The sequence below is a fragment of the Mycteria americana genome, chromosome 9 (genome assembly GCF_035582795.1).
Source record: "Mycteria americana isolate JAX WOST 10 ecotype Jacksonville Zoo and Gardens chromosome 9, USCA_MyAme_1.0, whole genome shotgun sequence".
Lineage (NCBI taxonomy): Eukaryota > Metazoa > Chordata > Aves > Ciconiiformes > Ciconiidae > Mycteria > Mycteria americana.
The window spans coordinates 11,353,402-11,369,801 of NC_134373.1; the positions used below are offsets into that span (position 1 = coordinate 11,353,402).

Below are 16,400 nucleotides of genomic sequence, written 5' to 3' on the forward strand. Positions count from 1 at the left end.
ACCATAGGTTGACAGTAGAAACAATTTTAAATTTTAATACTGAAAAAATCACAAGAGGTTGGTTCACTTATTAACTAACTATTAACAGGTTGCAGGTAATTGGGAGGATCTATCAAAGTAGTGGGTTCCTGATAAGAAGTGTTCTTTCTTTACAGAAATGGATTATAGAAATTACACAGAGACTTGAGAAGTAATAGAATCATGTAAAATGAAGAAAGCCCCAATAGCAAGGGAAAACAATAATCAATGAAGATGAAACATGTCAATGATCCAAGGAGTGACACAGGAAAAATTAATGTTCTGGTGATCCCACTGAGAAGGATGGTGACCACAATAGTGTTGAATCAAATCAGGAGTTAGTCCAGAAAATCCTTACAACTAAAATTATAATGAAAGGAAGAAGACATGGTGACGCTCAAAGAAAATGATAGGGGAGTATCTATATTTCAGGAGAGGTGCTAGAAGAAGAATGTCCTGAATTATAGTTACTGTAAAAGCCAGGAACTGGTATTAGGTCAAATTATAATGCTACACAACATAGTCTAGGTTAGATATATTGAATTGTGATGTAGTTTTAGAAAAACTGGTAACGCAGTCTCACTTTCCATAGTATCTGTCCTTGCTTGTCTGTGTTGCTTAGAATGTACCTGCACTTGCAAGGTGGTGGACACAGGGAAGTACATATACATAACAGTATTTTTAAGATTTCAGTTTTAGCCCATGCATATTTTTAATTTGATTGGCTAAGAAGACATCTCTGCTTACATTTTAGATTAAGGCTCCAAGGATTCTGCTTCCTTTCCTGTTTTCTGTCTCTAATCTTGCAGGAAGAGTAATATTGGGTATTAAATACTACATTTTCATTCATTCGTTTTAAAGTTGCGTCCCTTTAAAGTTGCTTTAATACCTTGTTAAGCAAGGTTAGTAGTTCATGGTGAGTGATTTTTGAAGCCAGTCAGTATTTGTATCAGTTTGAATGGTTGCCTCGATCATCACACAGACCTGTAATGGGTAGCCATGTAGATCTTAACAATAATCTTGGCTAAAATAAATAAGAGCTAGGCAATGTCATGACTTCTGTTGAGGTCTTACTTGGAATGTAATGGAAATTACACATTTGGTTCAGCTGGGCATTTTCTTGGTGGATCTGCCTGTTGAAATGTGTACGACTATTTTATGTCACACGTCAGACTGGTTAAGTGTTACTTCTGAATCTGCCGAGATGTCTTTATGAACACTTTTGTCTCCCACAATTATTGAACAAAAACAGCTTTGGGAGCCCACTAACTCATGACGTGAGTGGTTCCAGCAGTTTCCTGGTGTCTCCCAAATTTTCTTTACACCTATAGGAAAAGACGGCTGTGTTCTTGCCTAAGAAGAGTAGTAGTTCTCTTGGTTTGTACTCTGACAGAATGAATTTGCTGAGAATTTGAATGGCCTGTTGACAGGGGGCCTTACAAAAGTCTGTGACAGTGGTTCATTAATTAAATCTCCTATTTAAAAATACAGATTTGAATCAATGGTTATGTGTTGTCAAGTAAAAAATTTGCAACCTCTAAATTCTAGAAATGGACTTTAATAATAATCATAATCTGCCAGGCACTAATTTGGCATAGCATATGTAAAAGAAACATGCCTTAGTCCCATTTTTCAATGGACTTCTATACTTGATAGCTTTTGTAAATTATTATTTAATTTTTTTTAAAAAGTGAGAGAAGTTACCGGCTTAATAGTAGACATGCATAATTCCTTTTTGGATTGTAACTGTGATAGACGGGGTTTTATTGTAATAGTGTAGGAATTAAACACATATCAAAGATACGCCTTTAATGCCTTTTAACATACTGCAAGTATTTTAACATAGCACAAGGATGGAATAGGTATAGTGGTTTGTGTTATAGGAAGAATAAAAATACTGCAACTGGTTTTAAGACTTTATTGCAAACATTATTATATTCTGCGTTGAAGGGAAAATTGGAGAATTATTCTCAAATGACTTTCCATAGGAAGTTTGTCCACTGCTGTTTTTTCAATGTTATTTGAGTACATTTTGAGGTGGCCAGTTGTTTTATTTTGTGCTGTAGCCAAAAAAACTCTGTTAGGCTGCAGATCAACCAAATCTAAGCTGGTGTTGCCACCAAAAGCACCGTTGCTGTTTTTTGAGTGGACTGTGGTGTTTGTGCAGCTGCACAGTGAGCGAGATAGGAAAAGTAATCTGTCTTGAAAATAATCTTTTTTTCTTTTTCTAGGCTATTTTTCAGCAGAATCTAGTTGTACAGCTGCACAGTGAACAGATCAGCAAACAAATGTGCTGGTATACAAAAATGGTTTTGTGGGAATGGGAATGAATGAATGAAGCAGTGGGGGAGGGCAGGACCGCTGCTTCAAGTGCAACACCATCTTAAAATATTTTGTTGAACTTCAGCCTTAGTTCTACAAAAACATTTTCTTACTTTCAGTAGAAAAATAAAATATTAAAATGCAGGTGTAACTGGTTCATCTTTTCAAGCATTTCATTCGTACAATCACTGGTATCTTAATAGGACCTAATTGAACAGTAGAATATTGGCACAAAATCAAACCAGCTCCCTTATAAATTTTGTGCATTAATAGATGTTTTGTGGACTACATACAGTTTATATATGAAAGACTTAAAATTCATTCTTGGTAAGCAGAACTAATACTTACAGAACTTCCAACTGTTTTGATGCTTTTATATTCTTTTGAGCTCTGAGAAGGATCCTGTACTCAGCAATTTCTTAGAAATAACTCTCCTTTTGAAGAAGGCTGTCCAGTTTTTTTCCATTCAAAATAAAATAAATGCCCCTTTCTGGATAACTGAGCTAGTAGATTGCTACCGTGTTAGTTTAGGATCATTTTCTAGTATGCTTGGGATTTGGCATTTCAAATACTTTACATTTCAGATTTTTAAAAAGTTTTCGTGGTGTGTTCAGTTATGCATAAATGCTTTCTGTACTATTTAAGTCTTATCTGGTATTAACTTAGCAAATATGGCTTGGATCAATTAGTTAATGGTCTGTTCTTACAAGGTGCCCCTCCTACTGGGCTGTAGATCTTCAAATGAATGAGTTTTACTTAAATCCACAAACCTGTTTCACTGAAATTGAAGAGGGAAGAAAATACAGGAGATGGGTGAGAACTAAAGTTAGAAATTGTTAATTGTAACTTTTTAGATCTGTAGCATGTTTTCCTATTTGTATATCCATAAGCTAATGTCAGCTTAAGACTGATAAAACAAAATGAGATTATTATTTAATTAAATGCTTTTATGGCTTTCTTAAAGTGTCTTTCAGTAACAGCAATATATTCATTTCACATTAATAATTTTTTAAAAATCATTTATCTTAAAAATGTGTGCTAGATTAATAGGACTTTATATTCTGGCATTTGTTAAAAATTTAAAATTTAGGAAAAAAAGAGTAGGCTCATTTGGATTTTCAGATTCCAGCCTTTTTTTTGAACTGAATATTAGTATGAAATATTGCACAGTTGCTGGAGTGGAAGTGGTGGGGGGCTGCAGGCATCTCTCCTGCATGTACATTGGAGTAAATACCTGCAATATAAGAAAGAATTTTAATTTTCAGGAATTGTAAGAAAAACTGTCTTTATGTAGTCAGTAGACTTATTTCAAGAAATATTTATCTCTTCTCTTTTAAAAAAATTGCCATTTCTCATAGAGCTATTACTCTGAGCAGTTCTTCATAGAAATGAATGACATGAGTGCTTAACTTTTCAGCGCTGACCAGAGAGAATATCTTAGTTTGGTAAGAATATTGCCTTGTCTTTATTTTGAACACCTTTTGTCTTTCTCAGTTCTCCCTTCACTGAAGCATGTGTTTGGTATTTTTGTTTGGTGTGAAACTTCTGGTTGCCCATGAAGTCTTGCTAAGGCACTTCAGTCATTGTGGCATTCAAGCTGAGTAACTACTTAGAAGAGTCAAAGATCTTTTTCGAAGATCTCTTCTGCAGGTAGAAAAAGAAGGGCAGAACGTTCTTTAGAGAAAGCAAGGAAAGAAAGTTGAACAAAAAGGGAGAGAAACTAAAATAACTTGGGAAGGGGCATGGGAAGGGGAGAAATCCAGTGCATTTATGTTACACATATTTCAGGTTATTAAAATTGCTGGGAGCAGACAGAAAAAAGGGTGGGGGAAAGAAAGTTGGGCACTTAAAATATTCTAGTCAGTGTTGTAAACTAACAAAAAATGCTGTAGTATGTGAGTTGCAAACACTAAAATGATAGATGAGACTTTCAATTGAGTTTGAATTTTGTATGACTACATTATTTGAATCAAAGTTTCTTGTTTTAAGTACAGCCTAACTATCAAACTAGTTTTCTAGTTTCAGTGGAGCAGTTGGTGATAAATAAACAAAAATGTCCCCCAAAATCACGTTCGTATTTCAGGCTTTAAATGAAGTCTTCTCAAATATAACATGCTATAAAAGAAGAACAGTTGAAATAGTAGGCACTGTGGAGAAGTTTCAGGAATCCAAGGGAAATTGAATGAAAAAGGCTGGAAAAAACGCCCAAACAACTTTCGTCAGAGGTGCATTTAGTTTAATAGATGAAATATTATAGGCAGACAGTGGTTTAGCATAGAGATGTTGTGAGTTTCCCATACAGAAAAGATAACTCTTTGCTGATGTACGGCTCAGGTACTTTGACCTCAAGCCTCTGATTTAAAAACCTTGTATATGGATGTGCAATCAGTACTGCATTTAGTACGCGTGATTTGCTGGCATTGCTGAATGAGGAGGGGAGGGGATGCAGCTGGCAGCACTGTGTGCGTTTTCTGAAAAGTCAGTTGGTGTGGCACAACTATTTATGTCACCCACTGTAAATTTACACGTTTGTTCTAACTTTGCACTTTGACTTAGGGTGGGGTTGTCCCACTGCCTGAGTGCGTCCTGAAAGACTTGTCTCGTTCTTGTTTGCAGTTCAGCAAAACGTAGTAGGTGCTGTTATTTCCAGCTCTGGCCTACGGGTGTTGTAGTTGCTTACCCAACACATAGCTAGGAGATGTTTTCCCTCGTGTCTCACCATTTTGGGTGCCAGACCATCACTGAACTATGGAGGGAAGGAGGGGAGCCAGCGCAGAATCAAATGAGTGAATAAAATAAGGCAAAGGCTAACAGCAATAATATCTGGAATCTTTTTCAGCTTTGGTGTAGCCTTGTCCTCAGGCTGCCCTTCTGTATTCTTTTGAGGGATTTGAGAGTCTTAATGTTCTTACATTGAGATCAGCTATATACAGTTCTGTGCCACTGAAATGCGTAGGATTTAGACTTCAGCTTTCTGGTATTTTACACGTACGAATACTGCCTGACAGATTAAAGATGACAGCTATTTATAACTGCCTAGCGAATAATGAAGCTTGTTTAAAAAGAAACAAATAAATAATCAACTCTTAGTAGTTGTTCTGTTTGAGACTTTTTATGATAGGTATGCTTGTTTTGTAAGTAAGCATCTTTGTTCTGTAACAAGAGTTACAATAGAAGATACAGAAGTTTATATAATAGAAGATTAAAAATATTGTGCTAGGTTTATTACTATTTTAGTTGAAAATAGTGAGACATCTAATTGATTTTTAAATTGGTCTGATGCTCAGCTCTTGTATTTCAGCAATGAATCATGATCATAGGTTACAAATGATTTTAACCATTAGGGCATGGAGAAAAGGTACCATTCAAAGCTAAACACCACAATTAGGGATGCATGACTGAAGTTTCAAAGTAATGTATTAGTAGTATTGTGTGAGACAGTCACATGAGAAAGATCATGAGGCTGTGAAAAGGATTATGATCATGCTTTAGTCATGAATTTTCTGGTAGAGATATTTTAGTCTGGATCGTGCTTGTTTAAATTAGAATAATTTGACTTTGCTTGTTCTAGTTAAATTATGATTATATGGCAAATAATGGAGAAAAGGTGTCTGACCTACCAAATTAGTATCCTTTGAGTAACTGAATTTATTTAAACTTGAGATGCTGTTTTCAGTACTGAGAAACTGAAGTTAAAAAGATACTGAACAATTTGCTAGAGCATTACAGTATATTGCATGTACTTACCTGCTGCTGCCATCTTCAGTGCAGGCATATATAAGTTCATCTTTCTCCCAGGGCTTTCATTTGTCTTGCATGTACCTTAACTGCTTATTCCAGATCCTGAACCTGCTCTTCGCTTTAAGTAACATTCAACATTGTAAATCCTCAGTTGGTGAAAATCAGCATATTCCTATAGAAATGTGGAGCTCTCTTGATCTGTCACCAGCCATACTCCTGATCCAGTACCTGTACTTACTGCCAGAATGTTTCTGCTTTCTGGGATGATGTAAGTCACAGAGCCCAGGTTCTCAGCCTGTGTGAGAAAGAGCGTATGTTCTTTATTTAAAGGTTATGGAATGAGTTTCCAGACAATCATACAATCTGAGGGTTGACTCAGTCCAGTGACTCTTAGATAAAGATTTGCAACTTGTTTCTTTCTACTCCACAGTAACAATTCTGTACTTACCTGTTTCCTCAAAGGAGAATGAAAAAAGCTTCTGGAAGGTGCTTTGAGATCCTTTTCATGTTTCCGTACTAATCCCAGAGATTTATTTATAAGAACATTAAGGATGCCTTAAATAGAGTCCGTGAGTGAAAAAGACTATATGAAAATAATATCTTGGGAAATTTTGGGGATGAACTCATCATACTAAATTAATTGAAAAGGTTTGTCACAGCCCTTAAATCAGTAACTGGAATGTAGGTGATTGAACTGGAGGCAAACTGTGGTTGTTCCAGACTGATGATTGAACAGTTGTTTATAAAAATAAAACAGTAGTATACAATGATTACCCATTGACCTATCTGATCACCCTAGCATCAATTTTTGATGCAGATGCGTCCATTTGACAGATATTCTTCTGATCTTACATCTGTAACTGGGGGTCAGTATTGCAAAAGAGAGTTCTACTTTTTTTAAACCTTGCAAGCATTTGAAGCTCCAGTGGAAAGTGAATTTTCATCTTTTGTATTTGTAGAGGTTAACAGCAGAAACTTTTTCTCCAGTTTTCTGTGTTAACTCATTTGCTATATAAAGTCATTAAAAAGTAGCCCTTTCCTTTTTTTTGTCTGAGTCCTTTTCTCTGCCAACCTGTTGCAAGTATAGGAGCTTCCAAGAGATTTTTTTTTTGGTGCAATAATGTGGTTGCAAGTGCTTAAGCGCAAAGCATCAAGCTAATATTTTAGGAAATTAAAATGGACTTTAAATGTTTGTGGTTCGCTGCAAAGCACTTTCCTGACTGATTTCACAAAGCACGTTTTAGTTAGCAGCTGGGGTGGGCCTGAGAAGGACAACTAAATTTACCGATTCTTGTCTGAAAGTCAGTAGCATTTTAGGATGCGTTGACCAGGTCGCTTGCATCTTTGTGAACGTAGGGTCAGCCGCAGCTCTAGTCAAGGTGCGCATAAGGAACCAAAATTGGTTTTGGTGTAAAAAGAGATGAAAGCATACGTGACCTGTTTTCCTCTTACTTTATTACATCCTTGCATTTGCTGCAGTGTTTTGGTAGCATCTGAGTATACAGAAAGCAGGGTGGATGGAGTTCTGCCCTTATCCTTTCTCTCAGCTGTCATTTCCTTCTTGGTCATATTCTAAATTTAACTAGTCATGTGTAAAAGCCCAACTTCTGTACTTGGTTCCTTTGTCTATTTTAGTCAGCTCTGTTAAACTGTTCAAAATAGGCACTCAACTGTTGATTGGGAACCTCCGTGCTCCTTGTTTTTTGGTTGTCTGCTCCTTTGCCGATAGGAGGGCTCGATTATCTACTACATGTGTTTAGCAGAACTGCTGTAAATGTTACACATTTTATTTGGCTTGCTACCAAACAGAACAAATTAAGTGTTGCTAGAAAACCCTGGCAGTGTTTAAATAATTATTTATTTTTTAAAAAAACATGTATTTTAGAGGTTATTTTCTACCCAAATAAGTGTCTAGAAAATAGAAGTTGTAACATACAGCTCTTGGCTTATCTTCAGCTTTCTAGTTTGATAACATTTTTACATAAACTTGGATTTTTTTTTTTTCTTAAAAGTTTCTTTTATAATAATTATTCTCGTTTTATATGTTTTTGCTAGCAGATGTAAACAAAATAAAGCTGTCATATTTTGTAAAATAGTGAATTGTTTTCAACTCTGAGCACAAGATAGACTTCTGCAGTGTCCTCTTCATTACCTGATGTTGAATAGCAAATTTCTTACATTTAATACTAAATTGAAAACCACATTGTCTACATGATATAATTTCTAAAAATCAGTACTAACTACTCTGAGCTAGTGTGTCAGGATTAACTGTATTTTTTGAGTTACATAAACAGACGTTTTCCATATAACCTTATTTTTAAATTAACGTCCACGTAGATCTTTGAAATCAGTAAACTCATGTAAGTAAAAAGTACTAAAAATACGAACATTTAAGTGAAGTTGGTTAATTACAACTGATTTTTAAACTACTAATTACCAGTCAAAACAGGGAACTGTGCAGTGTGTGTGTTTAGTGGAGGTACTTTAGCAGCAGATAAGAGAACAAATGATGTCTGGGTTTTCAACCGTATTATCTGTCTGTCATCCCATAAATAAGAAAATACAGACAGTATTATTGTTTTTAAATAATTTTTATTCTTTTGTAACTTGTGTTTTAACAAGATTTTCAATATTATAAGTTAAGGTAAGCAGGGATGCCTCTGAAAATATACACAAAAAGTGTTCTGACTGACTGTAAATATGGATCTTTTTCTTGTAACTGCCTCCTGTAAGTATGGTATGTAAGACTGCATCTCTACGATACACAGAGCCTATCTTACTGTTGGATAAGAAAAGTACATTAGTACCATTTCTGCAGTAAAAATACTGCAGTCGTTATTCTGTTAACACCAATATCTAAAAAGATTTGTGAGTCATTCAATGGGTACAAATAAATACCAGACTGATACTCATGTAGTACAAATGCTGAGATTGCTTTTACACCTAAGTGCTTCCCCTTGTGTTTCTTATAGGAAACAGAGATGAAGGTACACATGCACACAAAATTTTGCATCATTTGTTTGCTGACATTTATCTTTCATCAGTGCAATCATTGCCATGAAGATGGACATGACCATGATCCTAAAAAGGAACGTGTACACTACCATAATGACTATCAGATCTCAAATGCATCCTACTTCCAGAATGGAGGAACAGAATCTATGCCGAGTAAATTTTCAACGTTGGAAGCTGAAAATGAACAAAAATACTACATTGAAAAGATTTTTGATCGTTACGGTGAAAATGGAAGATTATCTTTTTTTGGCCTGGAAAAACTGTTAATAAGCCTTGGTTTAGGAGAGGTAAAAGTAGTGATGATAAATCATGATGATATTGGCCATGATCATGTTTCACACTTATATGCTTTAGAAGTACAGGAAGGAAAGCATTCTCACTCTCATAACCATCCTCATAGCCACTCAGAATCAGAAAACCAAACCATGATTGGTATGGCTGCAAAGAGAAATCATAAATGTGACCCTGAGAGAGACGCAGTAGTGCCATCAGTAAAAGATGATGGCAAACACGTTCATGACCAGAGTCGCCATCACCATCATCACCACCCTCGTCTACATCATCACGACCATAATGGTACACATCATTCTCATAATGATTCAGTTAGTCATCGTGACCATGGAGAACAGAACCATGAGCCTTCAACAGAGACAAACACAACTCAGGATCAGCCAGAAAGAAAACAACGGAAACAGAAGAAGAAGCAAAAGAAGATCAGTGAGACTTCAGGAGATGTTACACGGGATTATGCCCCAGATCGTGATCCAGGTGATCAGTATGGGCACAATCGTGTTCATAAACACGATCACGTACATGATGCATCTCACTTGCATGTACACCATCGTGAACATAATAGTGATCGTTCTACTAGTCATGGACATCAAGATTCCAGTTTAGGTAATGAGGATGGACACCACCATACCAGCAAGCGAGAGGCACCTCATAAGCAGATTAGTGTAAGAAAACATGCTATTTTTTCGACGCGTAGTCATAAGGATCATAATGAAGATGAACGTGATCGTGAAGAGGTGAGTATGAAATGGAGAACCGGTAAGTTCACTTTCGCTGTTGTTACATAATAATTGAAGGTGCATACCCACAAATATCACAGAAGCACGTTTGCGACTGTTGTGTAATACAGGTAGCAGAGTGAAAACGCTAAAGGTCACTGCCACGGTTTTGAGTTTACTTTGTGGGTTTTCATTTCTGTCTGTCCATCGCCCACCTTCTCTCAGAGATCTATCTTCTTGCCTATTTATCTGTATAAAGGAGATACTTAAAGCTTTCTGAGATACCCTGCTTACAGGTGGATTTTTCCCCTCCCAATATTTATGAATACTTCCATACGCACACCTTTTTTGGACTTCTTTCTAAATCTAAGATCATTAACATTTTTGGAAACTGCATAGACACTCTTTCCTAGAAGAAACAGCTGCATCTTTTCAACATGCTTCTAATTTCTTTGTCCTAAGAGATTGTGAAGCAATGTAGATGAAGCTTCTGTAGCACTGTGCCTCGGTGTAAGCTCTTCTGTTTCTCCCTTCAGCATCCATTATTTCTGCCAGGGAAATATACTTTCCCTTCCCCCTTACAGTTAACTACAGAAGCAGGGCATTTTGATATCATGGTTTTAAACTAGAAGTCAGAATAGGAGAGGATGGAGTGAGTGCCGAGTTTGAGGTTTTAAACTGAATGAAAAAGTGAAACTCCAAACATGGAAGGTTGGTAGGTAAAGAGAAGTGTTGGAAAACCTGCTTTGGATTTATATTCTTCCACTCCTTTCCTGTTGCTCTTTCTTCGTTGCTCGTACTGTGTAATGGTAAAGAATATGGAAACTCATTTTCATTGACATTTATCAAATTATATAGGTGTTTGGAGACTGAGTCAGTAGTGCAGATATTTTTACTGTTTCTTTCCCCTCATAAACCACTTAGATCAGCTTAGACATGTTTTAGCACTGGTGGAATGTTGTGGGCCAGAGTTTCTACTTTCTATTTGTGTTCTCAAATTATATGCTAAATTTTCCATAACTGTAGTTTTTTAATGAAACAGTTTCTTTCATATTTAATTTTTTTGTACAATGTGCTTGCAGTGCTTAAATGTTACCCAGCTGCTACGGTACTATGGTCTGGAAACCAGCTCTCCAATATCTCCTGAATTGTTTATATACATGTGTCCTGCTTTGCTATACCAGATTGAGAGAAGACTTTGTATTGTACATTATGATGAGCTTGATGATTTTATGAAAAGTAAAAATGCATCAACTGAGAATAAAGATAAAACAGGTGCATCAGGTAGGTGTGTAACATCTAAAGCCTTCAAAATTATTTTGCATTGTAAATATTAACTTCAAAGTTTGAAATGTCATACAACTTAGCATTGGCTGTAGAGTAAAGAATGGGTGAAATTTAACATTTACCAGAAGAAATTTGAGACGGCATGCTCTTGTAAGTCAGGAGACATAGCATCCTGTTTGGTGGTATAATAGCTTCTCCTAAGTAACCGTGGCTCAGGGAGGCATACCTTTCTTTCTTGTACATTTTTATCCTTTTTCAGTATTTTCACTTTTTATTTTATGTTTGCTTATTTTTATTTCTTTTTTTCATCTTCTGTCGTTGAGGCCTAATGTCCTGTCATTGGGCCTATGGCCCAGGCATTTTGGCCTGGATTCTTCCCACATATCTTTAGATGTTGGACTCTTTTGTGGTAGGAACACAGGCAAGGTACAGAATCTTTGAAGACAGAAGGACATCTAAGGATGAGCAAGTCCACCCACAGTTTGGGTTATTTCCATCATTTAAAATATGTTACGGCTTTTTCTCTTAGTGTGACTGAGGTGGTCCATATGTTTATCTCAAAGTTGGAAAGTTGCAGTGTTACTTTGGCACAAATTTTCTTAATAACTTTGACCTGGATATATTCATTCAGGAGTAGAGAACAGCACCTTCATAACAGTTAGTTCACTGGAAAATATGATTTCAGGTGTTAACGTTTTTATATTCTAGCAGTGATGCAAATTTGTAGAATTGACATCCAGATTTTTTTGTGAGCTTAAGAAATATAAAGACTTAAGCAAGATACAATAGCATTTAAATTGCCATTTCCAACAACAGTTTCCTTTTCTGACTTCCAATGTCAATTATGCTATACTACTCCTCTCTTAAGCATATGAGAAGTATTCAATCAAAATCCTCTGGCAGTTTTAATTTTTGTGTGTGTGTGCCTTCAGTAAAAATCAGTAGACTTTTTTCCTTCTTACCATAGTTCTAAGCTAAAAATATTTTTACTGTTGTTAAAGCAGTTCTTTTAAGGGCAGCATCCATTGTTGTGATTTCATAGCTGAGTATACTTTTAAAAATATACGTTTACTACTGCTATCTTTCATAAATTATAATGGAACTGTTGACAGATGTTTAGTTGTGGTGAAATATTAAAAATCTAAAAATTCTTGGATACAATGTCCATGTTTTGAAAATAAAAATATTGGTAATTGTGAATATTGATTAGTACATAGGTGCTTATTAGCATCGTTAGAAATAAAGCTTGAAGTAACTACATTCTCATAGATGTTAATAACTGTTGGAATGAATGCATTGCTGGTAATCTTTCTTAACAATGCTGGAGTCATTAAAATAATTAACTTGTTATGCATAAATCTCCTATAGTGACACAGCTACTATCTTGTTAACTGTTCAAGATTGCTGTAAACCGAATTCTGTGTGTGTTATATGGCAGCAAACGGTTGTGTGGGGTAGTCTCATTGTAGTAAGGGTTGACCCCTGCCTTATTACCAAGAGGATTTGTAGAGTAGCTCTAAGCATTTTCTGCGAATTAAAATGTTGAAACCCTGTACAAAACTGTCATGTTTCACATGCTTTGAACCAGTTTAATTAGAAAGTTTCTACAGATGAGTGCTTCTTTTTAAAAGAATGCATTTTCTTTCTCTGTAATGAGTAAGGGAGTTGATGAATAACTCAGCTTGAAGACCTTTAACATTTTAAGAGACTTAATTTGCAAAATTAGTGAAGCTTGTTGTAAACAAGCATGTTTTATGGCATCTGATATCTTGCATATAAATAACACATTTGCCAGTTAGTTGTAAAAAATTGGTTTTTAACTTACTGATTTGGCTCTGAAAACAAACAGTAACCTCTAAAACAGGTCAACTTGATTAGATAATGATAAATAGTTCTTCATAACAATTTGCTGTATACTGTTGTATTAACTACAGTGAGATTTCAGTTGATGTAATCATCATTTTCCCTTCTTAAGTAAGGAAGTGAATCACAAAATAACAAATCTTAACTGGTATATGGGGATTGTGGGAGGTGTAGGAAAAATGTCAGTCATAGAGTAACTTAACCTACAGGTTGTAGGATTCTACTAAAATGAAAATGTGTGCTTGCCTGAGCTAATGTAAATATTTTTAGGTAGAAATATTTGCCAAAGTTAGGAGGATGCAGACATTTTTAAACACTAGTTTTCTGTGGTTTTCTTTAGTTTTAATTAAAGCTTTCAAAAAAACTTAATAGACCATTGCAGCTTCTGATACTAACCTGTAAGGTTTCCATTAGTTATGATAGTGCAGTTTTCTAAAGCAAAGTAATTTAATTAACTGATGACCAAAAACTTACGACGCCATGTTGGGTTTTATTCCTGTAATTTACAGATAGTTCTGTAACATCTTCTAATAGAGGATTTTCAAGGGCTTATACGCACAGCTGAGCTTTCACAGTGTACCTGTTGGAAGAGGTGGCATTGGTATTATTCAGGCCTCCTAAACAACTGAACTTAAAAGGAAAGGTATACCCTGCTATAAATCAAGCTAATAGAATTGATACAAGTAAACAGTGAGCAATTTTTTTAAAGATGGAGATAAGTTAGAGTTGTTGATTAGAAGTATTTCAGATCAGATATATCTTGTAAATCTGCCTGTGCAGATGCAGGTGTTCCCTGGAGCTTACCATTCCCTGAACCCAGGAAGGCTTTTGCTTAGCTTGCTTTCTTGTTAAAGCTTGCAGATAGCTAACCATTCTCAGCCTTCCGAGGAGTCTACCCTACCAGCCTTTTAGTCCGTTTTAATTTGCAGATAGCTGTCCAAATCTGGTGTGAGCAGCTGTCTTTTGTTTGCTACCCACTGTTTGAACAGAGGTTCCTTACTGAAGAAATTGTTCGGTCACCTCCCTCTTGTTTTTTTTCCACAGAAATATTTTATAAGCCAGTGCATAATAACTTCACCTCATTAACCAAGCTTTTTACAGTATTCCTAGGAGTGTTATACACCAAGGTCTTTTATAACTTAGGAGCTCTTGCAGTGTTCATAATATTGCATATTAGTTCCACTTCCATAATATTTTAGTGTTTCAAACACTCCAGTTGAATGAAATCCTTCAAATAAAATTTTGTGTCAGAATTTTGTTGTCAGTCTCCCTTAGTATCCTTTTTATACGAGGAGTGTTTGTACATATGTGTAACTGTGGGGTCACGCACAGCTTTTGTATATAATATATTTTTTATCTTTGACTTGACAGCAACCTTTTGCTGATAATTTTGGTTCCATACCATTTTTTTAAGAGTTTAAACAGAAACAGAAGCTGACGACTAAGATCTGAGAGATGCACAGATTCCGTATTCTAATTCTCATGTGCCTCATCTTAATCATGGTGCCATGTTTAGATACTGTATCATTCATAAGAGTATGTAAGCCCTTCAGAGATGCGTTTGCCAAATCTATGCTATGATAGATGAAACTTAAGCCAGTTTACATAATCTCCTTTCCATTTTTCTCCATGTAAGGCTGTTGGTCATTTAACCTGGCACTTAACATCATACATAATGTCTGTGTCCAGATTGGAGATCCAATGTCCTGCCAAATGGCTGTGTAACTTTTATTTGGGCTACTTGTGCATGCACACATGATTCAGTATTGAATTACAAGTCCATGTGTGCTGTTTCTTTCAGCAGAGCCTGGTAATCCAGAGTACATGACTGAAGTGCTCTGGGGATGAATCAAGGCTGTGTAGTGGCAGTATTTTAGTCAGCAGGGTCCTGCTTGCACTCGAGACCTACTTGTGTATTCCCATTTTCCAACTTCTGTTTTTTAGATCCTCATCTGATGGCAGTCTTTGCCTTTTCACCAACTCTGTTCTCCTTTCGGTATCAATATGCATTTCAGTGTATGCTGCGTACCTTCTAAAGCTTTTTCCAATCAGTTTCTCCTGGTGGATGTGCTCTTGCACCCTTCGCATTTGAATTGGATTGTTTCCTTTTCTGCATTGTTGTGGAATGACAGCTACAGACTTTGTAAGAATGAATATCCCAGAATAAAATTTAAAACAGCAGATGTTGTAAGTTTTGGTGTTGAACCAGACCAGGCCTGCATTAGCCACAATTCCAGTGGCAAAGTCTTGTCAAATCTGACCTGTAACATTTTTGGTACAGATAGAATTCTTGGGACATTCAACTGCTAAATTATAAAATTCATTCAGCAGCTATAACATATTCATTCCTCCTCTCATCTCCCTCCCATCCTCCCCATTTCCCAGGATGTTTTCCCCCACAAAAATGAGTGGACCTTCACAGATGTAAGGAAAGTCAGATCATGCATCAAAGTATGGAGGTGCTAATGATTTTAAATCTGGAGTTGTTAACTTTCATTAAAGTTGGCAAACTGTGTAGACATTTTTTATTAAGAATGAAGCTAGGAAAAAACTGGAAAAACCCGAAACATTTAGGCTAAAACTTAAAATAAATAAATAAAAAAAGTTCAGGTTGAGGAAATCATGTTCATGAAAGATCTCAGTGCAAACAGTTAATGTTTGTAAAATAGGAGCACCAACTATTCCTGTCTTTGGGACTGTGAACCTTTTGAACTGTATTGTTGGAATGAAATAGTTTTTGCTTACCGTTCTTTGAAGTTTCTGTGATGGGAAGAAACAAGAGAAGTGATAGAGAAGCAGAGAGAGGGAAAAAGCCCAACAGTTTTTAATTCTTAGCCTTACTGATGACTTGAAAAAGTAGACGAAAAAATATTTTATTAGAGTGAGATGCTGACTGCAAGAGCCATGCTTTGCTTATAGGATCTTTTTCTTGTGTAATTCCTCCTTTTCCATGTCATATAGAAATTTGCACATTTTCCCTAATTAGCAGGATTATGTTGAGTGTACCATATCCCATTATCACTTTTTCTTCTAATGACAATAGAGGTTCTCAGAAAAAGTATATACTGCTTTTTGCTGGTAGCAAGTTGCTTTCAGCTCTTCAAGCTCTTACTATAGCATTTGATTTTAAAGTTCCTCTGTCAA

The 16,400-nt window shown here is 35.9% G+C and overlaps 1 protein-coding gene across 7 annotated transcripts in view; it reads left to right on the forward strand.

Moving 5' to 3' along the window:
- Window positions 1-16,400, forward strand: part of SLC39A10 (solute carrier family 39 member 10) — a 57,021-nt gene that overhangs the window by 22,521 nt on the left and 18,100 nt on the right. For 6 of the 7 annotated variants that reach the window (XM_075512171.1, XM_075512176.1, XM_075512169.1 and 3 more), the window contains 2 exons: window positions 9,054-10,124; window positions 11,189-11,390. In XM_075512171.1, coding sequence (XP_075368286.1) covers window positions 9,063-10,124; window positions 11,189-11,390 — 1,264 coding nt within the window. In that variant the 5' untranslated portion in view covers window positions 9,054-9,062. Of the gene's footprint in view, window positions 1-6,249; window positions 6,350-9,053; window positions 10,125-11,188; window positions 11,391-16,400 lie in introns of those variants that run through there. The other variant, XM_075512172.1, reaches the window with a different exon arrangement.